This window comes from Vanacampus margaritifer, chromosome 12 (genome assembly GCF_051991255.1).
Source record: "Vanacampus margaritifer isolate UIUO_Vmar chromosome 12, RoL_Vmar_1.0, whole genome shotgun sequence".
NCBI lineage: Eukaryota > Metazoa > Chordata > Actinopteri > Syngnathiformes > Syngnathidae > Vanacampus > Vanacampus margaritifer.
This window is the reverse complement of record NC_135443.1, coordinates 87,676-111,910: the sequence shown is the minus strand read 5'-3', so window position 1 is coordinate 111,910 and position 24,235 is coordinate 87,676. Positions and strand designations below refer to the sequence as shown.

Sequence of the window (24,235 nt, the reverse complement as noted above, 5' to 3'; positions counted from 1 at the left end):
TTGCTGCCTTACCCGAGGCCGCGGTGGGATCCCGCCCCCGCGGGGCGCGATAACCCTGGGCGCACCACTGGCCCGTCTCGGCCGCCGCGTCGGCGAGGTGGAGTCTGAGCGCGTGCGATAGGACCCGGAAGATGGTGAACTAGGCCTGGGCGGGGCGAAGCCAGAGGAAACTCGCAGCGGTCCTGACGTGCGGCCTTCTCGGAGTCGGGTTGTTTGGGAATGCAGCCCAAAGCGGGTGGCAAACTCCATGGAAGGCTAAATACAGGCACGGGACCGATAGTCCACAAGTAGGGAAAGTTGAAAAGAACTTTGAAGAGAGAGTTCAACAGGGCGTGAAAGCGTTGCGCGGGGACAAGGGGGTGGCTCCGGCCACCAACCTACCCCCAACCCCACCACGGCCCCCAGCTCCGGCCGCGACCCCGCCTACCTGGGATGAGGATCCCAGATGAGTCCGTCAGAAAATCTTTATTTGAAAAGCCCACATCAACTGCACTAGTATCCTTTTGGACATTTTGGCACATCATCAAACTTGGTGCATCCGTTGCAACAAACCACCAAAGATTGGCCGGGCGCCAACATCAGGTAGGATTTCTTTTTTTTGTGTATTGGAGACGTGACACTGAAATGATGACAACAGCGGCGCGGCGGCAATATTTTGGATTCATGGACGGTAAGTGTTTTTATCCTGAAGCAGTAGTGAGTACCTTTGGAGACGTTTGCAGCAGTTGAAGTTAATGACATGATGCTCGCATACATTTTGTCCATTCTTTTCCATTTTTGACATCAAGTGGTGTGAAGCTTGGTTACGTCAAGCGTTAAGACTTCCACGACCGGCAATGGAGTTCACGTGTACTGGGAACTGAAGTTGTGCCTTTGGCTGGCTCCTACGTCTGCTCTATGCTAAAAAAACAAAAACTGTCCAAATGCTTAACGAAACACTTCTTAGGTACTGATACGCCTCAGAGCATAATAAATGAATAATGAGAAGTAATACATTCAGAGTTGGGAGTAGTTCCGTTCCATTTCGCTGACATTTCTAGACGGAGGCGCGCCCGCCCTGCTCCGTTAGGTGGCGCTCATGCCCGTGAATGCTGGTGGTTGACCGCTAATGAAACGGACGAAGAAGAAGGAGCGTCGCACGCATCGTCCAAACGAACCTTTAGCTTGAGCTGTAGCTTTAGCTTCCGATTGTGTTGTTGTTGTGGGCTCCAGTTTCAGCGTAACACCGCGGGCAAGAACCGGCACCGTTTGTTGCTTTCGGTTCGACCGTTCCGTTGTTGACTCCAGACGCAACATGTTCCGCGGTCGGCCTCCGCCGCGGGGCCATTACCGGCCGCCTTTCGACAGCCGCGGCCCGCCGCCGTCGAGGCCGTACCCGCACCCGTGGGACGACGACCGGAACCGGGGCAGATCCCCGTACCACTCGGGCTACCACCAGCGCGGGCACCCCGCGGACTACCATCGCTCTCCGCCGCACCGCAGCTACTACCCTCCCGCCTCGGCAGGACACAGAGGCGGCCAGCACCGCTCCAATGCGCCGCACGCTCCGCTCAGAGAGGTCCGAGCATCCAAACACTCACACGCGCGACTTTCAGCCCTTTTGTCCTCATGTGCTGCCTGATGGGGGGGTCTGGGGCGTCAAAGGAACCTTTGAGATTCTTTCAATGATCCATTCAGTCACAAGCTAGCTTGGCGTACTTGTTAGCAACGGTTGTTTATTGATTTGTCTGCTTGCAGAGATCGCCATCGTCTCCTCGCCATCGTCTTCCGGTCGACCATAAACTCGTCATCACGGTGGGCAACGAGCTGACCAGCTCCGCAGCCCCGCGGCAGCACGACAGGTGCGAGCTTGTTGTTCTAACCCGGACCCTCACTGCAGCACGATTCTCAGATCTTGCGCTTCCACTTGCGCACTGCCAGAGAGACAGAGAGAGAGATGACAAAATAAATCAACTCTCTGTTGTGAGTAAGGATCGAGCACAATCATTGACTTGTTCCCCAAAAGACACGTTTTCCCTCAAATGTCCAAGGGCCGACGTGTGTGCTGGGAGCCGCCGCTACAACCTGAGTAGGACACAGCGAGAGTTTTGAAAATCCGACGATGGGCTTTTTGTGCATCTTAGCACCTGTAGAAAAAGAAACAAAAACAGCCGCAAAAGAGAGTAGACGCGTAGCTTGAACTTTGTTAGCATATTTCCTGGACCTTTTCATTTCATCTGCTGCAGTGAAGACATTCACTGATTGGTTTATAAAGCGTCAATAAGCTCATCTGCGGCAAAAGTTCAAGGGCTTCCCCCAATTGACTCGCCATTTCACTTGGCGTCACTTAACCTAAAAAGTTCACTTCAATAGTAGGGAAGCACGAGAACACCCGCACCGGCAACTTACTGTTTCGCCAAACTAATACTGATTACGGTTACCTTTTTTTTTTAATACTACACACTCGGGTTGGGCGGTAATACGGTATCCCGGGGTGTCCAAAAATGGCAACGGCGTCACGGTCAATACTGTCATTTAAAAAAACAAAAAACCTGCATCTTATAATGACCTATTATGATACTAAGCATAATGTTTTGATAACACGACATTTATAGTTGTTTTCATATTACTAATACTATAACAATTAATATTACTATAAGAGTTTAAAATTAATAGGAAGCTTTTAGTCATGCGATGGTCACATGACCACTCAAACGCTGCGAGGCAAAAGGGCCAGTCGGCACAGCTCGGTTAAGCGGTCCCTTTAAAAAAAAAAATTTTAAAAAAATGCAACTGCTACAATTTGGCCACAGGAGTCGATGTGGCATGGATGCAAAATCTGCATGAGGACTGTAGCGGCGTGAGACTTTGGATCTCCGGACTCATCTGAGGAACGATGTCCCCCCCACTCACTGCTGCAAAGAGATCAGCTGGGCTCCGCGGCGTCAAAGGAGCGCATGCGCACGTCAGCGACACACTTGAGCTAAAGACCTGCGGTCATGGAGCGTCACATGCGCTCCGTCACACACAAAAAGATTACAATACAAACAATGGGAGCCCACAGTGACCAGATCTGCGACCATTCGCTTGGAGACAGATTGGCTGTTGTCAGCGCAAGTCTTTAAAAAAAAAAAAGAGTCTAAAATTAGCAACGGTATTACTGTATAACCCGGTGAAATGTGGAGATGGTAAAACGCTGTCAAAACTTGAATACCGCCCAACCCTACTACACACGATACTTATTTGTCCAGTTATAAAAATGTATGTATATTCATTTTTGTTTACGGACACAGATAGTGGAGGCGTCTTTTGTTATTAATCCAGTTTTGTAGATATGGGAAGCTGTTTTTTTCCTCTCTGGAATATTGGTCCACTAGTTCTTGTGCGTCCCGACTAAATAGCACAAATGGAACATAATTGGCGAGAGAACGAGTCGAATAGCTCAACTTTCATCATCCATCAATTGTTCCATTTTCAAGGCATTTCAAGGCTCATTCCGTGTTTTTGAGGAAATTCCACCGACACTTGTCGTGTTGCTACTGCGGGAATGTGCCGTGTCAATGTGGGCTCTTCGTGTCGCCGCAGAGACCGAAGTCCTGACCGGAGTCGCGGCCGCAGCAAGAGCCGAGCGAGGAGCAAGAGCCGCCATCGCAGCCGTGGTCGCAGTAAATCCGGGTCCAGATCCAGGTCTAGGTCCAGATCCAGGTCCAGAGGGCGGAGTCGAGGGCGCACATCCAGCAGAGCGCCGAGTCGCAGCAGGAGGCGCAGTCGCAGCAGCTCCAGCAGCTCCAGCTCCGGCAGCAGCGAGCGGCGGCGCTGGCGCACGGAACCCTTCAGCGAACTGGATGTGGCTCGTCGGAGGAAGGAGCTGGAAGACTTGCTGTGTCTGCCCACAAAGTCCATCCTGAAGAAACGCTCGGATTACGACCTCTCGCCCTCAGTCCGGGTGCGTCATCACTCACGCACACGCAAACACATTGAAGCTCTTACAGTGCCAGAACGCAAGTCAACTTTGCACAAGATGACTTTTAGTAAAAAACTCTGACATCAAATGTACGTAATCATCAAAAAGTTCATAGAAACGTACAAAAGATTTCTCATGGTAATCTTCAGAGAAAAAGCTGATTCCACGGCATGATTATTATGTATATATATTTTTTGCCAACATTAAAAAAACAACCTAAAAGGACCAATTAGAAAGCAAACGAAGGTAAGAATTGAAAATATTGTGCTTAAAAAATAATCCTCATCAATCTTCTCTTTTGTTCCAACATTTGACCAAAGTACGACTTTGAGACGGTGCAAGTGAAATTCAAGCTTCCATTTGCGCAGGATCTGAGAGAGAAAAAAAAGAAAAGCCGTCACGTGCAAAAGCAACAAGTGCTAAAGACGAAAACGTTGTCAACATTCAGTCAAGCAATTCAATGCTGACAAAAGTCAGTCAAAAGTTGACATTGCGGACTTTGGGATTCCAAACACAGCCGGAAAATTGCGATCTTTGTAAGCCGGATGAAACGACGTCTTCATCATCCTCATTATCTGAACGAGTCCGTTTGCATGCAGTCAAAAAGCCAAATCTATTTGGGAAGGCCAAAAGCCTTTTCACCAGGAACCGCGGTCTTGCTGGCGCCGCTTTTCGTTGAGCCGTGCGCGGCCCGGCCGGCGTTTGAGGTGACGTTTGTGTGTGGCCTTGTGTCGTTCAGAGTTTGGACTCGGGCCTGTCTCACGTGGCCGAGGAGCTGCTGCGGGCCGTCAGAGGGATGGAGCCGGCCGCCATGGCGTCGGTGCTGAGCGAGCTGCGGTCCGACCCGCAGATGTCGCAGCGGGCGGATCTCAACGCCGAACTCAAGGAGATCCTGAACTTGCTGGAGCCGGTGGCGGCGGCGGCGGCGGCGGCGGCGGCGGCGGCGGCTCAAGGATCAAAGCGTCCGCCGGACGATATTGACGACGAGGAGAAGTTCCTGTATGGGGACTCGGAGGAACCCGAGATGAGGGTTCCGTCCCAGCCCCTCCAAAACCAAACGCTTGATCTGTACGGGGACGTAACGGAGGACCTTCTCTATGGAGATCTGCCCGCCGGCCCCCTCCCTCCGGTTGTTTCACCTCCCACCACCAGCGAGGCCTGCGCGGACCGGCCCCCCTCAGTTTCGCACACCGCGGCGCCGGCGTCCACTCCCGGACCGCCGGCGCCGCAAGAGGAGAATGATCAGCAGGCGCTGGAAGACTACCAGAAGCTCCAGAATCTGTTGAAGACCATTGGCTTGGATCTGGGCGTGACCGACATCAGCAAGTTGGCTGCCAGGACCAAGGAGCGCCTGCATGGAAATAAGCCCCCGAAAGCCCCCAAGACACCCAAGCGGCGCCCGCGCTACTCGTCGGGCAGCTCGGACGGCGGCCGCAGCAGGCGCAGCCGCAGCTCCGACGACGACGACGACGACAAACGGACCCTTGGCCGGGATGCGGCTGGCGGACGAGCCGACAGCCGGAGCAAAGACGGTGGCCGGGTTGTCAGCGTATCTCCCGCCGAGGTGCCGCAGCAAACGGCGCCGCTCGACATGGCCGCCCCTCCGCCGGCGGCGCCCGCCCCCACCTCCTTCCCCCCCTCGCATGCACACGGCATGATGGCGCCCAGCTACCCGCCGCCAGCCTACGGCCAGTATGGGAACTTCCTGCCCTACGCGCACCCGCAGTGGCCGCCACCCATGTACCCTCCCCCTAGCATGCCGCTGCCCCCGCAGACGCCCGGCGCCAACAACTTCCCGCCTGTTTTGCCGTACAACCAACCATCGGCGCTGCCGCCATCGGCACTGCCGCCATCGCCGCTGCCGCCATCGCCGGAGACTCAGGTCAAAGGTCAGTCGGTTTCTGTTTCTAGCCATCCATGGATTGGGACAAAGGCAAAGAGCAAAGGTCATGAGAAAGGTCACAGTCATTTGCTTTTCATTCCGCAAACGGATTTCTGTCACGTACTTGTGCTTTCCTTGGGAGGGTCGTCGTGACTGTCAACCCAAACCAACGTATGATCGCATCGTACTCAACAAATGATGCCAGCGAAAATAGTTGCATGCAACATTTTTCAAAGTAAAGACAATTAGCAATTTTGCTCTTTGAAGTCATGCACACAATTTGCTTTGGCGAGCTGCGACGATGGCCCCGTGAAACGAGGACTTGGATTATTGTGGGGGGGGGGGGGGTGTGATTTCATCCGGGCCGAGCTCGACCCCTGGTGACCTTGGCTTGTTGTTCAGGTGCCGTCAAGTCTTCGTGGGTCGCCGGCACGGGACGAGCCTCCAGTCCGGTGTCGGAGCAGGAGAACAACGAAAGCCAGAAGCAGAAGGTCGGTGGTGGCTCCTCCTCTAGCGGTGGCAAGAGCCTTACTGGTGACCTTTAACCCGGTGACGGCGTGTTCAGGTTCTGGAGGAGCGGGAGAACCTCAGGCAGGAGCGAGAGCAGCGCATGAAGAAGAAGGAGTACCTCATGAAGGAACTGGAGCGGCTCCGGAAGCAACAAGGTAGCGCACGCATGGCAGCGGTAGAAGTAGAAAGACTTTGGAGAAGTGAGAGACCCGACTCACTCGCACCCATCAACGGGAACGCGCAATTAAGGGGCATGAGGGTGAAAGTGCGAGTATTGGGACGCGCTCTATTTGTGGCAACAGTAACCGGAAACAGCGCCGGCGTGCGACTTGTGGAAGTCCGAGCCATCGAGACAATTCCGTCAATGTCAACTTAGGAAAGTCGCCTGGATGCCACTTTGAGCAAAGATGGCTTGTCAGGATGCACTGAAATACGTTTTGGGGGCCGAAACTGAAAATGAGAAATGCTTAGCCGAAACGTTGCATTTATTATAACGACTTGCAATGATAATATTGTAACATATTTAGGCCTATTTAGCACAGGCATTTTAACAAAGCACGATATAAATGCAAATGCGTCCACGCCACAGACATCAGCGACATGTTGGCGAATGCTACATTAAACGGCAAACGCGGGGTGAGCAAGCCGGCATTTTCTGGCCGTTTAATTGCTCTTTATAGTCAACGTACAGCACTTGGCACCGGCGGGCACGGATGCGGGCGGTGCAGATGACGCATTTGTAGGCGTTTTGGGGCGGGACATGGTGTGGCGCGAACTCCATTAACTCCATTAAGACAAATAGTAATAAAAGTTCTTACAGGAGTCCAATTCAATTTTGTTAAAAGATGCTTGTGTCAGAATTAGAACCTCAAGGCCGGCGGTGTCGTTCTGGTGTAGAGCGGACATTCGGAACTTGTCTTGAATTTCTCATTCTGCAATGGGATCGTCCATCCTAAAGATACTCGCTGGCGACGGCCCCGCCCTCCACGCTGACGGAGGCGGCGCGGCCGACCCGGGCTGACTCGGCGGCGCCGGCCTTGTGTTTGTGTGCAATCAGGCCAGCTGCTGAGGAAGAAACGGCGCGAGAAGGACGGTCACAAAGACCCGCTCCTGCTGGAGATCAGCCTCCTGCAGGAGGACATCATGACGCAGATCTCCAACCTGCGCAAGGAACACGAGGCGGCCGAGAAGAAGCGCAGCGAGATCGACAAGGTGGCGCTCATCCTGGGGCTCGGACCCTTTGACCGCCCCCGCCCTACCTCCTGCGCGCCGCAGGAAGACCAGGCCACCGCCAGGCCCGGCAAAAGTAGGTCGTCTGCCGAGCGCAGCCTGGAGTGCCAAAAAGATGGCGGCGGCGGCGGCGGCGGCGGCGGCGGCGGCGGCGGCGGCGACGACGACGACGACGTGGCCCTCAAGGTACAAACAGCAACAAAAAATTATTGCACACAAGTCAACTTGAAAAACTACTGTAGCTGCATACTTCCATTTGACATCCAATCAGAAACACAACAATAAACACAAAACACTCAAACCATGCTGAGTTTGAAAGGCAGAGAGAAAAAAAAAAAGAGTTAGCCAAACGTTAAGCGAGAGGTCGTTTCCGGTAACGGGAGAACTCCGCCAGATTCCCTCTGAGCCTCCGCCAGTAGCGTCTGGCCCGCTGACCCCAGCGCTGACCCCAGCTTGGGACTTCCTGAAATCAGGAGGCCTCATCTGATTGGAGGGTCAGGCCGTAGGCAGCAAAACGAATGAGCACATTTGCCAGCAAACAAAAAAGTCAGCAAATTTGCCAATGTCGAACCAGCAACAGTCACGGGTAGACGGCGTGGTTTTTGTTGTCTTAGTTCAGATAAAAGCATCTTCTTGGGTAAGAATGTGCTTTGGTCCAAATACATCCAGAAGTGTCCAACTGCTGCTAAGGGAAGGCAAAAGCTGTCAAGCGCATACAAGCTTTCAACCAACGAGCCGACGACCCGCGAGGCGGCGAGAATGCCGGCGAGAATGCCGGCATTCCCCATTGGACGAGATCTTCATCTCCGTCGGCGTTAGCACGACACTGTTGCCGTAGTGTTTGAAAGTGGTATTGTCTAGTGATGCACCGAATATTCCGCCACCGAAAATTGGGGCCGAAAATGGCGTTTTTTGTCATTTTCGGCATTCGGCAGAAATGAAATGAAAGCCGAAAGAATACGGCCCAAATAGGTTGCGGTGCCGCAAGCAAAAAAAAAACTGCAAGCAAGCGTCTGTTTGAATTAAACAGCGAACGCGGCGGTGAGGGTCCGCCTTTTCTTCTCGCTGGCTTTTCACTGGTCGCTCGCAGCAGCGGAGAGGAGAGAGGCGTGGCTTGGCGTTTTGTGGAAAACACTACTTCACTTTTATATTTTTATGCAGGATCGTGAGTGATCGGCGGTAACAATGAATCACAGAGAATGATTTACTGTGCTAGAATAATCGTGCCTTTCATTCCCCGCAAACAGCAATCTCCACCTGGACTGTGCTAGAATAATCGTGCCTTTCATTCCCCGCAAACAGCAATCTCCACCTGGACTGTGCTAGAATAATCGTACCTTTCATTCCCCGCAAACAGCAATCAATACACTACAACGTTAAGCAGCATAATATGATGATCATCAGCGCTTACCTTGACACTAGACCGGAGAGCCCACGGTCCGGGTAGAACGAGCTGCAAAACGGCCGGGCGATCGTACGTGTTCCGCAGCTGACTCTGTCCGGACCGCGTGCCGCTCCGTCTTTTATTCGTTAGCGTGGGAAACCGGGCACGCCAAGCCCTTTCTCAGAAAACATGTTTTGCGAAGCAGGGAAGGCTGCAGTAAAAACAAGGAAGAGTTCCCAGGCTGATCCCGCCCTTTATTGACAAATTGTTGGGCACCTGGATTCGTACAACAGTTCAGGACAACAACATATCCTTATACAAGAGGTTACATGAGGACATATCAAACCATGGTTATTTTCCCTTCACTTGGTGTACAACATTTAAAAGGGTCGGAAAAAAGACAGAAGTGCCGTGAAGTGCAGTACGGGTGAGCCGGGTCGGAAAAAAGACAGAAGTGCCGTGAACTGCAGTACGGGTGAGCCGGGTCGGAAAAAAGACAGAAGTGCCGTGAACTGCAGTACGGGTGAGCCACTCGTTCTCCCGCAGCGCCTTCCCTTGTTTTTTTTCTCATAAGAGGCCCTCGAACGCTTCCACTTTTTCACCGGCATCTTGGTTGGTGGCCGTGCTAAATACTTTAGCTAATGCTAGCACTATTGCTATCAACAGTTTTAAACACGTAAATACTTACCGCTACCTCCGGGTGGCGGCAGACCTGCACAGGACGCTGTGTGACTTTGCGGTCCGTTCCCGAAGCCGATGAGCTGGTGCCAACAGATGTATTTCTTTATTTTGAAACGTTGGTCAATGTGCCGATTTTAAGTGCGCCGCACCTTGTCCCGCCGCACGCATCCGTCCCCGCCTGTGCCAACTTCATTGACTATAAGGTGCAATCGCACCGCCAGAAAATGCTCAACCCTCGTTTGGTGTGTAATGTAGCATTAGCCAACATGTCTGGGGTGTGCACTCATTTCAATTTCAATTGTGCTTGGGTAAAATGCCAGTGCTAAAGAAATATTTTATAATAATATTATCATTTTAATGAATTATAATAAACGCAATGATAGTAAGAATTGGCATCTTTTTTTCCGCCGTTTCGGTTTTCGGCCAAGCATTTTCATTTCGGTGCATCCCTAGTATCGTCCCGTCTCGTAGGCCGCTGACAGTCAGTGGCCTTGATGGAGGAGGAGAGCGTTCTTCCGATGGATTTGAACTGTGCCACTTAACTGTTATGTTGAATGAGGACACTTAGTATTTGTTTCATTTTGGAAAAAGAAGAAAAACGCTTGCACAGGTAAGCAAATGAATTTTTGAATCAAACTTATTGTGGTCTCATCGATGCTCACGTGAACTCGACTCAATCTTTATTTCTTAGCAGAGCATCTCAGAACTCAAGCAGCCGGCACTCGTCCCCCTGACTCCGCCCCCTGAGCCCTTTGAGTACTACGACGCTGGAAACCATTGGTGCCAAGACTGTAACCTCACCTCGGGCTCCATGTTTGATTTTTTTAATCACTTGCACAGCAAAACCCACCGGAAGGTTTGTCATGGTTTGCTTTTCTTTCTTCTCCTCTTAATACTTTGCCGACTAAAGCTCGGTCAGGAAAGCTAGCATCTTAGGCCATGTCCAAATGTCGTTCACTCGGTCCCTTGTCATGACTCGGTAAACTCGGTCAGATGGCGGTTTTACAGCGCAGATGTCGTTCACTCGGTCCCTTGTCATGACTTGGTAAACTCGGTCAGATGGCGGTTTTACAGCGCAGATGTCGTTCACTCGGTCCCTTGTCATGACTCGTAAACTCGGTCAGATGGCGGTTTTACAGCGCAGATGTCGTTCATTGGCTTTGATTGTCAGGATGTTGTTCATGCTCAATTTCATTTTCCTGTTTGCTAGCAGTGACAGCACTTTGCGTCTTTCTGTCTCGTAAACAAACCTGTTTGTTTTGCCAGTTATGGCGCCTTTGCTGATGTTGTCTCCCGGTCCCTACCAGACTCTGGACCCCTACGAGCGTCCGTGGGCCTCGCTGCCGACCCAAACGGCGAAGAAAGCGGAGACAGAAGAGAAGCAAATGAAACCGGCCAAAGGTAGTGCAAGTTTGTCCTTTTGTCTTCTGGGGATTGGTCACTTGCCTGTCGGAGCCATCTTGCGCTTCCAGGTTAGCGCGGTCCGCATCTAAGCGTATTGACCGTGAGGAGACTGGAACCTTGCGTTCATTTCTCTACTTTCTTGGTGAAAGGTCTTTCTCTGTAAAATGAAGCTAAATACTGCCGGCAGGTTTAAAGCTGCCATGAACGCCACCGAGTGCCTTTCTGTGGATTTAAAAAGTGTGGCGTGTCTTGCAGGTTCAGAGTTCTTACTTCCTGTGCGAGGATTTTTCTGTCTGCTGTGCGAAAAGTTCTTTGGAGACGCAATCTGCGCAGAAGAGCATGTGACCACTCACTGCCACAATGACAACTACAAGGTATTGATTGAACGCCTCCTCAACGCCCCCTGTGGCAACTTGCGGTAATGACGGGGATTAGCCAGGAATGAATTGCTTAAAACATAGAAGCGCTTTGCCACGTCTGCCACCACACGGTCTAAAGCGGCAGATTCCACTTTTGATAGGCGACTTTAGTCTTTCTCTTTGTCATAATTCCCGTCCGTGCAGCACACACGCACTGTGCGTTGAATTCATCACAGACTCAGTGAGTGGTCGTAGACATCTAAACCATTTCTCTCTCCATCTCTGTCTCGTCCAGAAAAAAATGTACAAGAATCCAATGTACGAGCAGAGAAGGAATCTGGACCGCCAAGCCGGGCTGGCCTCCAACCTGACGGGGAAAAAACGTAAACATGAAGAAGACAAGGGTGACAAAACCAAAGGCAAAAAGGAGAGAAAAGGTGAAAAGGAGTTTGGCACAGAGGATACCTCGTCAAAAGTTGTTAAGGAGGAAGAGAGACCAAAAGTGTTGAAGACAGAAGAGGAGCTTAAAAGCACAAAGACGGCTTGTTATGTCAGGAAAGAAGAGGATGACGACAAGTTGAAATCCAAGAAGAAGAGCGACAAGTACCATTGGAGCGCAGAGCAAGAGGAGCGGCCAAATTGGAGGCGAGACGAGGAAGAGCGACACAAACCCAGCCAAGAAGGACGTCATTATCGCCGTCACAGACAGGAAGAGGAGCCGTACGAGCGCCGGCCGCGATATGACGACCGGCACAAATTAGACAAACATGAGCGCCAACGAGAAGACAAAGACAAAAGCAAAGAGAAGAACACGCAAGGTGTCTTGAAGCAATTGGAAGGTGTGGTCAAGCCCTACGACCTGCCCAAAATCATCTGTGGGCCAAGTCCAGCCATGAGAGCCAAACTTCTCAAACAGAACCCGGACGCCGCAAAACTGCCGCCGGCCTTCGGAAAGTTCACCTGGAAGAAGCGGGAGAATCAGCTGGCCAAAGATGCCCAGAAAGCGGCGGCCGAGTTCATCAAGGATGACGAGCAAGCTGCCAAAGAGACAAACGTTCCCCTCAACGACTCCTTTGCAAAGTCCATGGCCTTCGCCAAAGAGATTGCTCAGAAGTTGGTAGGTACGAGCAGCTCACCTGCGCCGTGGGTGTCAGGCAACCGTTCACACGTGCAGACCAACTTTGCGGTCCCTGCCGAAGCGCTGAGCAGAAAGTACACCGTGGGGAAACCTGCAGCTCTCGACACCGTCCCGTTCGTGCCCCCTCAGGGCTCAGGTAGACTACCGTCACCTACAGAAGACGGAGCCATTTTTCCTCCTCTCAAGAGACTGCCAGAAACGAAGCAGGATCCCCCGAACCCAATGAACAGTCCTGGCCAACCTGTGTCTCAATCTGTTCTACATTTGTCTGGTCCGAGCCCATCAGTCCCCAGAGCGGCATTACCAGCGTCAAGACCTTCCCTTGCATTTGTAAGAACAGCTCCACCTAGGTTTGATCCTGCTCCATCGGGCCCCAGATCAGCTTTACCTGTGCCCAGTCCTACCCTGGAAATTGTTAGACCAGCCCCACCTGTGTCAAGTCCTAATGTGACCGTACTTAGACCAGCTCCACTTGTGTTCCATTCTACCCCTTCGGGCGCCACATCGTCTTTATCTGTGTCAAGTCCTACCTTGTCAATTATGCAAGCAACTCCACCTGTGTTTACATTGCCGTCGAGTCCCGCCCCACCGCCGTCAAGACCCGAGGACAACCTGGCTGCGCCACCGCCGTCCAGGCTTGAGGTTAACCCGACCGCTCCACCGCCATTGAGGCTCGAGGTTAACCCGGCTCCCGAAGTATCACGACCTGTCCAGTCAGTCGATGAAATAGAAATGGTGGACATGGAGCCGGATGTGGCCGCTCCCGGTGTTCCAGAGAGTGAGCAGACTCACACGGTGTTTGTTAAACCTCCGCCACTCTTCAGCATGGTGGATGGAGGTCAGAGGTCTGACAAACCGAAAAGTAACCTGGCTGCGGCTAAAGCCCAGGATTTATTTGGTATCTTCTACAGCACTAAGGACAAGACAGGACCCTTACCTATAACAAAGTCAAGTACAGCAGACATAAGTGAGACCCTCAAAGGACTAGGTGTAAGTCAACCAGTACCAGTACCAGTACCAGCCCCTGCAGCCCATTCTTTAAATGCATCTTCGCAGCCACATCCTGCCCTGACACAAAACTCCCACAGTCCCCCACCACAGCCCGAATCAGAGCTCCAGATTGAATCGGTTTGGTCTTTACAGAGCATCCCGGAGGGAGCGCCTGAGGGAGCTCTGGTCAACAGTTCTGTCGACATTCCACATGAAGAGCGTCCTGAAAGCACGCTGGCACACGCGTCGCAAACTCAGCAGGAGGTCAAAGCTTGTGAACCCAAACCGGATGATGAAAACCCTCTCAGGGGCTCTCCAGAACCACTCCAAGAAACGCCTGCATCGACCAAACCCGAATCCACTCCTGGTCGTAAACCACGAGGAAAAAGTGCTAAAAAGAGAACTCCTCCCTCGTCCTGCGTCCCCGTCCGACAAACCCGATCCCAAACCAGATCTCAGACCAGGCTGCATCATCTAGAGCCAACTCAAGAAGATGCTGAGCACAAGCTCTCAGAGTCTACAGGAGATGCTCACTGGAATCTGTCAGAGTCCGCAGGCGGTGCTGACCACATGCTCTCAGAGTCCGCAGGGGAAGCTGAGCACAAGGTCTCAGAGTCCGCAGGAGATGCTCACTGGAATCTGTCAGAGTCCGCAGGGGATGCTGACCACATGTTGTCAAAGTCCGCAGGAGTTGCTGAGCAAATGCCCTCCGAGTCCGCAGGAGGCGCAGACCAGAAGCTTTCAGAGTTCCCAGAAAATGTTGACCAGAAGCGCTCAGAGTCGGCAGGTGGCTGCTCTGGGACTCCTCGAGATGACGAGACGTCAACATTAACCGTTGACCATCTGCACTCTCCCGGACTTGTGGCTGATTTGAACCTTGAGTAGGAGATGAGGCGAGGGAGTCTTTGTTTGAAGGTCATACATCTTGCCAATGTATCAATACCAGATTTTGGTTTGTTCTTGAACATTCTGTGATCCAGGATTCCAATAAAGACTTGGATAACATGTTTTTTTTTGTTATACAGGGATTGGTCCAGTACCTGCAGAGGCCGAAATCAGTTTCCTCCATATAAAAAGAAAGGGGGAAAAGAAAAATTACACATACGTTTGTCATTCCAAGATTACAAAGTAAAGGCTTGTTTTTCTCATAAATTTTCCTGGCTGAACATTAGAAAGGTAACGTACGCTTGATTTGTGTTTTTCTATTAAACCCGAGTGAGTCGCTTGCTCGTGCTGCTGGGTAGATTTGACTGGACTAGATTGGTCCTGGCGGTTTTCCTCTTTGGAGACGGGCAAGCAATGGACTGGCGCTGGCACATGTACAACTATGTTCATTTGTCTCCCTCTGCTCGTCTTGTGCAACTTGTTTTAATAAAAGTTTCTTTGGGACAAACACGTTTTTTGCTGTCGTTCTTGAAATTTATTATAGTTAAGCCGTAGTGCATCTGAATGAATTTTGGTCAAATGGGGGGGGGGGGGGGCGAGGGGACAAAGACCTAAATGAATGCTTTAGGCAATGCTGTGCGGTAATTGTAGCGCTTGCATGAATGACAAAACATGTTGTCCATTTCCTGTTTAAATTGACATTTGAGCTATGACGTCAGCGTAGCGGTGCTGACGTACGTCATCGCTGTGTTGGTTGAGTTTGTGCTGCTGACGATCTTCAGGTTGAAGGTGTGTTGCTGGGAGGAGGGAGGCCTTGCCGCCTTGGCGTCGCGCAGGCGCGGCCAATCACAAAAAGGCCTCTGCGGGGTGCTAGGCAGATGTGGACGCCGGCGGCCAATGAGGTGACCGCACCAGGAAGTCGAGCGTGACCGAGGCACGCCGTCACCGCGTCCGTTGAAGAGCCTGCAAAACACGCGGAATGCCGAACAAAATCAAGAAAGACAAGGTGAGATTTGCTCCTCGTCGACGTCCTGCTTTTCATGCCTTGAGGCGGCTGCTATAGCTACCTGCTAGCTCGCCTGCTAAGGCTCTGATGTAACGGGCGCGAGTGCGAGCTAGCTGCCCGCTAATATCAGAGACAATCATCATAAAAACAAGTCGGTAGCAGCTGACGTTGGGACGTTCAGTTGTTCGCTGTGTGGCAAGTTCACAAACGCGATGCTAACGTTAGCGTGCGCGCGGTCAATTTGGCGTGGATGACGTCAGACGTCATCCAGTCACTCTTCGACTCGGAAGCGAAACGCGGTTGCCATGACAACGTCAATCACGGGCCCGACAGCCGCTGTGACCATGCTGAAGATGAGCCTTGACCTTTTGAGGTCAACAAATCAACCTGAACCCACAATAACGCTAAAGCGATGATGATGATGATGAAGGTCAAGTTAGCTTGCGTCCACCTTTCAACAACACGACAGCGTGATTAGCTTGACTGAATATTGAAAGATTTTGAATGCAAGTTTGTCGATCTTGATTTGAAATGTGCCTGAAAATCTCTCCACGTGTCGTGACGCTGTGCTGAATATTTTGTGCTGGAAGCAAATCACACACGCAAACGTCCAAGGAGTGAAAAGGTGCGCTGCAGTGCCACTTGTGGGCGTGGCCTCACCAGCCGCTCGTCCAAATGTGAAATATGCTAAAACCTTGGTTAATATTCACAAAGAAAGAAGGATAAAAACGTGATTGGATGACGCCGCCACTGTCAGCGCCATCTCGGACTTAGTTGTCATCTTGATTTAACAGATTGGAATGAATTGCTTTCAGTAGCAAAGATGATGCATAATAACAACACAAATCATAATTTGCGCCAGCATGTCGCATTAAAAGCGCCGCTGAATCAGACAATGAACACGTGATCGTATTTCACCTTATTTGGTGGCACGAAATGAAAATGCTTCCCCACTTGAGAACGCTTCCTGGATGGCTCCAAAAGTCCAAAACTGGGAATGTCAACCAACAAGCGACGGCTCATTGTAACGTACAAGACGTGTGGAACTCGGACACGATGCCGCTGCGAGTCTCGCGCCAAAGTTTCAAAGTCAGTCAGCTGACTCGGTCGGAATGAGGCAGTGAAGGGGTTCGAAGGTCATCACTACTTCACTACAAGCCGCCAATCCGGTTCCAAGCGTGCTTCGGTGTTAAAGTTAGCGTCAGTGCCGGCGCTCAACTGCGTCCACGTTTGTTTTGGTTTTGAACAGGAAAGCGGCGCCAAAAGTGCTGAAGCCAACATGTCCGCCAACGAGGACCTTCCCGCAGACGACGGTCATGAGGTGAGTGATGTCGTCCAATCCTTGTTCGGTTGACCGCGTGGATGCCAAATGCAGACGCTGCAAAAACAGCAACAAAATGTGAATATCTGCGATTTTCAAATTCGCCGCATCTCCTTTGAGGTCAACATCGACGTTTCCGCGTTTGCTTGATGATTGATTGACGCGTGCAAAGGCAAACGACAACATCAGCTTGTTGACACTTGTAGGTGGAAGGCGGGCATACCTGCCTCTCGCTCTGTGTGTGTGTGTGTGTGTGTGTGTGTGCGCGCGCACTTTGTGCAAACATGTTTGGGTGAGTTGAACTCGTACCGACACGTATTTGTTGACTTTGTCACCTTTCAAATTTCACAAAATGAAGAAAAGCCATCTGAATTCTCACCGCGTAATTGGATCGGAACGTCACTACTTTCAAAATGCATACAAATCATAAACTCAATCGGTGCTCACTACTTTGAGGACTTTTGTTCCAACAAGAGGACTCGGGTTTTGCTGCGGAGCAAACGGAAGCCCAACAATTCCAAAAGGAACAATTTGGTATTGAAAGAAACGTTTGTTTGAGGCGGGACGCAAGCGCAGCCAGATTTCAAATGGCGATGATGTGCGAACAATTTCTCACGTGTCCACCTGCCGTGTGTGCGTGCAGAGCGTCAGCAAGCGTCCCGGCGGTGGCGGCGGTGGCGGCGGTGGCGGCGGTGGCAGCGTGCCGCCGCCCACTCAGCTGCACAGGATCAAGTATTGCGGAGGTCCGCAAGTGGTCAAGAAGGAACGACGTCACAGTTCGTCTCGCTTCAGCGTCAGCGGCAACCGAGAGCTCAGCAAACTTCCTGCTCTCAAAGGTCGCTCGCAGGTCACACGTCACGCCGGCGCGGCGCATGTCACGCCCACGCGTCACGCCCTTGTTTGTGTCTTGGTGTCCAGACGCGGCGGCGACGGATCGCCAAGAACTTTTCGTGCAGAAGCTTCGCCAGTGCTGCGTCCTCTTCGACTTTGTCAGCGACCCGCTGAGCGACCTGAAGTTCAAGGAAGTGAAGCGCGCCGGCCTCCACGAAATGCTGGACTACATCACGCACAACACGGACACGCTCGCCGACGCCATCTACCCGGAGGCCGTCGGCATGGTCAGCGCACGCACGCACGCCGTCTGCTTTCCTTCGCAACGTCCGTTTCAGATGGGAAGCTTGTCTTGCCACTTCAAAGTTGCAAAAATGGAATGCTTCAAATCTCAAATCTTGAAAGTTGTGACATCACGCACGCACGCACGCACAGCATTGAAGGACGGCATTGTTTGTTGTGCCACCAGGGGGAGCCCACGTTGCGCAATGGCTCGCTTACCGCCATGTTGCTTCCTTCATCGACTCCGAGTCAGCAAAAATGTTGTCCAATTTGTGTGGGAACGTTGCAGCGTTCCTCGCCAATGACGCCTCTTTTCCTCCTTGTCAGTTTTCAGTCAACTTGTTCCGGACTCTCCCGCCTTCCTCCAACCCCACCGGGGCCGAGTTTGACCCCGAGGAGGACGAACCGGCGCTGGAGGCCGCCTGGCCGCATCTGCAGGTTGTCGCCGGCTCTGGCGGACGGCGCCAACGTCCCACTTACGTCTCGTCTTGTCGTCTTTTCAGCTGGTTTACGAGTTCTTCCTTCGCTTCCTGGAGTCGCCGGACTTCCAAGCCAACGCGGCCAAAAAATACATGGACCAAAACTTTGTCTTGTCGGTAAGAACCCGGACACGCAGCAAAAGGGCCAGCCGCTCGCTCTCGGGCGCTTTGGACGTACACACGCACGCGCCCAGCCGCGGGGGGGCGTGGCTCAGTGCTAGAGTGGTTGTGGGTTCGAGCCCACGCTCGTGTCACCATGTCCAAGTGTCCTTGAGCAACATACTGAAGCCCGGTCCAGTTGCTCCTGATGCCGCTGATGTCATCACTCGATGAACGAGTCGTCGAATGTAAAAGGCTTTGAACGCTTTGATAGAAATCGAGAAGCGTTTTTTATACACGCACGGACGCACGAGGACTTTTCAAGTCTTGCAAAATTGTCCACTTGCGACACCCACAAAGATCCAAAATGGCCTTTCGAAGGGTTCTGCTGGTCCTGCGTGCGATCATATCGACACGGAGCAGCGCGTTGTCGATTGTGGAGAAAATGGCCGCTTTTGAAGTTCCGTGTTTGGGATTAGTTTGATTCGCGTTAGTTTGTTTTCGGAAGTGGCCAAAAGGAAGCCGGCGATCGAACCTTTGACTCTTTTGCAGCTTCTGGAGCTGCTGGACAGCGAGGACCCTCGGGAGAGGGACTTCCTGAAAACCATCCTGCACCGGATCTACGGCACTTTCCTGGGCCTGCGCGCGTTCATCCGCCGGCAGATCAACAACATCTTCTACAGGTCAGCGCCAACGTTAGCCGTTAGCCGTTAGCCGCCACGGCTAACGCCGACGCTCACGGACCTTTGCGCGGCTCAGGTTCATCTACGAGACGGAACATCACAACGGAATCGCAGAGCTGCTGGAGATCCTCGGGAGGTACGGCAGCAACGGCTCGCCGCTTGCGGACCGCGGCCTTTGACCCGCGGCCTTTGACCCGCCCACCTGTGCGTGCGTGCGTGCGTGCCTCTTTTGCAGCATTATCAATGGCTTTGCTCTTCCGCTCAAAGAAGAACACAAAATGTTCCTGATCCGGGTCCTCCTGCCCCTGCATAAAGTCAAGTCCCTCAGCGTCTACCACCCGCAGGTCAGTAGTCCTCTTTGTCAACCCCAATTGTGTGTGTGTGTGTGGGGGGGGGGGGGGTCACCTGAAGCACAACTTGCTAAGCAAATGTTGTCATTTCCACATAAAAAAAAAAAAAGCCTTCAAGAATTTGAGCCCATGCGCGTGTTGACCAAAAATGACAAATGAGCGTAATTAAATTTGCTTGCGAGTTGACAAATTGCGGAGAATACATCTTGTAGCGAGCCCGCTGATTTCCACTGATCCCAACGACCAATCACAGAGCGACGTTGTGTTTGGGGCGGGACATGCAGCTGTGACCAAAGCAGGAAGCTCGTGCAATTCATTCTGTTGTCGTAGAATTACTCGGCGTTTCCTGATTCAATGTTGAACAGTAAGCGGCGCTTTTTGAGCTGCTAAAGAAATATTTGGGTCATTTTTTTGCCCCTGGGACGACAACGAAGACGACATTTTCCTCCGTGGTCGTGATTGGTCAAAACAAACGTGCACAATGCCACATGATCCGATCAGTTGGAAGTATTGTACAGAATGACCCGCCTTCCCCGAAGTCCCAGATTGTTATTGTGGCGAATTCCCTTGAGTCGATCGCAACCATCAATCGGTGGTTCGAGCTTAATTGCTGAGACGGGAAGCGCAACGCTGGCCGTCGTTGACAAAACGCGAGCAAACTTTGACAAGATTGGCCAAAAACGCTGAGTCTGCTTGGATTGGCCCCCAAAAATGGGCCCCCAAAAATGGGCCCCCAAAAATGGAGTACAGTGCAGCAAAATTGCAAAAATGGGATTCGGGAGGAGAAAAATGGACGGACGCGTCTCGCCTGCAAATAACGTGGACGAGTCAACATTTTTGCCGTTGTGGCGTCAAGTAGAATTTCTGGCAAATGTTGGAATGAAATAATAAAGCCAAATGTTCTTTATAAAAATAAAAAAAATCATCATTTTATTGTTAAATAAATGAACAATTATTAGCACAAACAACAGAAGCAAAGAACCAAAACTGGGTACGAATTGTAAAGCCAACGTGTGTGTGATTCGTCAGCTGGCGTACTGCGTGGTCCAGTTCCTGGAGAAGGACAGCAGTCTGACCGAACCCGTGAGTGCGCTCAAATGCACCTTGTGCGCGTGGCAGCGCTTTGACCTCTGACCCCCGCCCCAGGTGATCATGGGCCTGCTCAAGTTCTGGCCCAAGACTCACAGCCCCAAGGAGGTGATGTTCCTCAATGAGCTGGAGGAAATCCTGGACGTCATCGAACCCGCCGAGTTCCTCAAAGTCCACGAGGCGCTCTTCCGCCAGCTGGCCAAGTGTGTGTCCAGCACGCACTTCCAGGTGAGATTGAAAAAAAAGAAAAACAACGCACGCACTTCCAGGTGAGATTGAAAAAAAAGAAAAACAAAGCAAAGCACTTCCAGGTGAGATTGAAAAAAAAAGAAAAACAAAGCAAAGCACTTCCAGGTGAGAAAAAGCAACAAACGAGGAGAATCTGCTTTTGGAAGGTGCGAGCCGCTCGAGGTGAATGATTTAATGCCGCGATTGACGGGCACACGCCTCAGCCGTCTCGCCGTCCGGCACGGGCGCCGCAGCGCGTCCGACTGACACGCCGATGGTTGCACGCAGGTGGCGGAACGCGCGCTCTACTACTGGAACAACGAGTACATCATGAGTTTGATCAGCGACAACGCGGCCAGCGTCCTCCCCATCATGTTTCCTGCCCTCTACAAGAACTCCAAAAGCCACTGGAACAAGTAATGCGCACGCACGCACGCACGCACGTGCGCGGGACAGGAAGTGACGTGTGTGGTTGTCGTTGTGCGCGCGTCAGGACCATCCACGGGCTGATCTACAACGCGCTCAAACTCTTCATGGAGATGAACCAGAAACTGTTTGACGACTGCACGCAGCAGTACAAGAGCGACAAGCACAAGTGGGAAGTCGCACAACAAAAGCGCTCGCGCGCTCGCTCGCTCGCTTGCTCTCTCGTCGGCCGCGCAAGCTCAACTTTTGCCGCCTTTTTCACCTTTTGCAGAGAAAAACACAAAATGAAGGAACGAGAGGAAATGTGGAGCAAACTGGAAAAGTTGGCCAGGAGCAACCCTCAGGTGAGTGCCCACAATCGGCATCAAAGCCACCGGCAATGCCGCCGCCGGCGTCTCACCGGCGGGATGGAATTGAAGCAGCTCGCCTGATTGGATGATCAGGCGCTTTGAGTCGGCAAACGTCTCACGTTTCCGCTCCACATTTTGGACTGGCTGGCAAAGCAAACGGCAAAAATGGGCAAATGTTGCCTTGATGCAACACGTGAGCAAGTCAAAGCGTCAGCGCAACTTCCAGATTAGGAAAGAAAAGCACTTTGCAATGCCGGCACAAAGAAAAGCACATTTACGGAGAAGAGCAAAAAAATGCAGAAAACAAATGTTGCCGTAATGGCGACGACGAGCCCCCAAATACACGTTAGAAGTGCAAAATGTTGCCGTCGTTGCATCCGCATCGTCCGTTTTTGTCCCGAGAGGAAGAAATGAGACGAGGCCCACAATGACAACAAACGGCTCCACAATGTTGTGACGGCACAGAATTGTTTGTTGCTCCACTTTTGCATGACGTGACGAGACTTTCACATGATTGAGTGTGTTTGCTTTCCCGCAGAGTGATAAGCTCCTCCCACCGCGCCCCGGACTGCACACACAGGAAATGGTCAGTTCTTAAGCGCCGTCGTTTTTGTGTTTGTCGTGTTGCCCGACTCGGCCAATCGACCGCGTCGTCCTGGCCAAAGCCACGTTTGGCTTTTGGGCTTTGAGAAGCTTGAAAAAAATTCCACACAAGAAAACCCGCGCGAGCGCGATTGGCCGTCGTCTGGATTGATTTTCTATCGTTTGTTTGTTCATCGTTTTGCCCACCAATCGATCGCTGACGTTCATTTTTTGCAAATACGTTGCAAAGTGTTTCCGATGCCGCCGCAGCAAAATGTGTCCAAGAGAAGTCGACGTGATTGGCTGACGGAAAAGCACAAAATCCTTCCTCGAGATTGGTCGGGCTGCGAGGGCTCCGCCCCTTTACGCCAACAATCTTCCAATCCGACGTCACGGTGCGCTCTTGAAACGTCCGCCTGGACGAGCGCCGGGAATTTGCAACGCCATCTTGGGAGAAGGCGAACGAGCGTCGGCCATTTTGTTTGCCGGTTGTCGTCATTGAGGAGTCGGGAACGAGAGCGCTCCGTCCTTCTCGACTTTTCAGCGCCGGCTCTCGCGCAATTTGAGGGTTTGCGTGTGTGCGTGTAGTTGTGCAGCATGTCGGCCGCGGATGGCGACCTTCCCACGCTGGAGGACATCCAGCTGCTCAAGAAGGCGGTGGCCAGCCAAGCAGCCCTGGTAATCAATCAATCGGCAATCAATCAATCAGCAATGCCTTCTTCCACTCCACCTTTAGTCAACCCGTTTGCGTGCGTGTGCGTGCGTGCGTGTGCGTAGACGGCGAAGGACTCGAGGACGGCGCCGAAGGTGACTCGCAGGAAGTCGGAGCTTCCTCAGGACGTTTACACCATCAAAGCGTTGGAGGCACACAAGAGGGCGGAGCACTTCCTCACAGCCAATCAGGAGGCTCTGGGCTAATGCGTCGGGCCCGACCCCGTCGCTTACCGGGATGTTTGCAAAGGCGCCGGGCTGGGCCACGCCCCCACCGGAACCCACACCTCAATCACGGACGGGACTTCCACTGGCCCCGCCCCCGCTGTGGAGGAACTTGACCTTTTGGTGCCAGGGGTGCCAAATGCTGAATGGGAGGAAGGTGGCAAGTGGGACAACAAAAAAATAAATAATTGAACGCCGTCGGTCCGAATCATCTTGCATTTCGTAAAGTTACTTTTTTCTCCAAATAACTTCGTTAGTGCCACAACCAATTAATCGATCAATCAATCAATGTTTCGAATGGTGCCAATGAAGTTTTGCTGTTGACGGTCGATTGACGTCAGATTGAAACCGGTTGGTGAAGTCGGCTACTTAAATTTTTTCCCGACTTGCGCGCTTACTTCCCCGGTATGAAAACTCCAACTTCCCACCTTCCTCGAATGCAGCATTCGTCCCCGCCACCGACAAATGACGGACAGTTAGTTTTTTTGCCCACAGGGGGCGACGTTGTCATTTGACATACCGCACACGGGCCTTCCCGTGTGCCCTTAGCATGATGTGGGTCACGTTAGCAACAAATGGGCTGGCGACCAGTCACTGAAGTTGTTTGTCTCTATTTGATGCGGTCGTCCTCAAGACCAACCAATGAGGATCCGCTCCAAATGATGCGCACGCACGCACGTCGGCAAGTCCAAAGCAAAAGTAGCGGCGGCGCTCGCTGCTACTTTTGTGGCCGACGGCTTTCACACCGCAACAAAAGCCGACAATGTAAGATAATCCGTTTATTCAGTATTTGCTCCCCAAAAACGTATAAATACGTTTAAATATTGCCATGTTCTCAAAAACGTATTTTTATGTTTTTTTGAATGCTAGAGCATACGAAGGCTTTGGCGCAGCGAGGGACGCTTGAAGCAATGGTAGTTATTACAACAGCGGCCAGCAGGTGGCAACAGAGTATAAGAGATCAACCAGGGCCATGTAGATTTGTGAATAATGATGAAACTTAGCTATGTGCTAATGCTAATTGCTGCAAAATGGAAACCGATAGAAATATACTTTTTGTTCCTGATGAAAAAAAGACTCTAATCTTTCTTTTGTTAGCTTCCATGTTTTTATAACAATAGAACCGAATATTGTGCGGGCCTTGCAAAATCAGTCCAAATCCAGTCA

General features: G+C 51.9%; 2 protein-coding genes across 5 annotated transcripts; both read left to right on the top strand.

Annotated features, from left to right (window-relative positions):
• Window positions 1–65: 65 nt before the first annotated feature.
• znf318 (zinc finger protein 318) lies at window positions 66–14,916 on the top strand. 3 transcript variants are annotated; one of them, XM_077581845.1, is made up of 12 exons: window positions 66–1,558; window positions 1,738–1,841; window positions 3,565–3,925; window positions 4,683–5,832; window positions 6,228–6,316; window positions 6,391–6,490; window positions 7,393–7,751; window positions 10,322–10,486; window positions 10,938–11,031; window positions 11,290–11,408; window positions 11,689–14,436; window positions 14,547–14,916. In XM_077581845.1, the coding sequence occupies exons 1-11, from the start codon at window positions 1,295–1,297 to the stop codon at window positions 14,404–14,406; spliced, it is 5,523 nt and encodes a 1,840-aa protein (XP_077437971.1). In that variant the 5' UTR covers window positions 66–1,294; the 3' UTR covers window positions 14,407–14,436; window positions 14,547–14,916. The 3 variants fall into 3 exon arrangements, with proteins under 3 accessions (XP_077437971.1, XP_077437972.1, XP_077437970.1); XM_077581846.1 differs by having other exon boundaries at window positions 10,325–10,486; window positions 11,689–14,916; XM_077581844.1 differs by having other exon boundaries at window positions 11,689–14,916.
• Window positions 14,917–15,228: 312 nt separating this feature from the next.
• On the top strand, window positions 15,229–24,135 carry ppp2r5d (protein phosphatase 2, regulatory subunit B', delta). Of its 2 annotated transcripts, XM_077581854.1 has the most exons (17): window positions 15,229–15,412; window positions 16,662–16,733; window positions 17,377–17,569; window positions 17,652–17,851; window positions 18,174–18,284; window positions 18,350–18,442; window positions 18,977–19,107; window positions 19,184–19,243; window positions 19,343–19,451; window positions 20,487–20,540; window positions 20,604–20,774; window positions 21,063–21,190; window positions 21,268–21,369; window positions 21,472–21,544; window positions 22,089–22,136; window positions 22,721–22,810; window positions 22,910–24,135. In XM_077581854.1, exons 1-17 carry the CDS (start codon window positions 15,386–15,388, stop codon window positions 23,048–23,050), a joined length of 1,803 nt encoding a protein of 600 aa, XP_077437980.1. In that variant the 5' UTR covers window positions 15,229–15,385; the 3' UTR covers window positions 23,051–24,135. The 2 variants fall into 2 exon arrangements, with proteins under 2 accessions (XP_077437980.1, XP_077437979.1); XM_077581853.1 differs by having other exon boundaries at window positions 21,268–21,544.
• The last annotated feature ends 100 nt before the right edge of the window (window positions 24,136–24,235 follow it).

Excerpts from the sequence above, each read along its gene's own strand:
- znf318 (XM_077581845.1), top strand. The coding sequence starts at position 1,295 with ATGTTCCGCGGTCGGCCTCCGCCGCGGGGCCATTACCGGCCGCCTTTC. Across the intron at positions 1,559-1,737 it reads CGCACGCTCCGCTCAGAGAG|AGATCGCCATCGTCTCCTCG; the intron begins GTCCGAGCATCC and ends GTCTGCTTGCAG. Across the intron at positions 5,833-6,227 it reads GCCGGAGACTCAGGTCAAAG|GTGCCGTCAAGTCTTCGTGG; the intron begins GTCAGTCGGTTT and ends CTTGTTGTTCAG.
- ppp2r5d (XM_077581853.1), top strand. The coding sequence starts at position 15,386 with ATGCCGAACAAAATCAAGAAAGACAAG. Across the intron at positions 15,413-16,661 it reads ACAAAATCAAGAAAGACAAG|GAAAGCGGCGCCAAAAGTGC; the intron begins GTGAGATTTGCT and ends GGTTTTGAACAG. Across the intron at positions 22,137-22,720 it reads GACTGCACACACAGGAAATG|TTGTGCAGCATGTCGGCCGC; the intron begins GTCAGTTCTTAA and ends GTGTGCGTGTAG.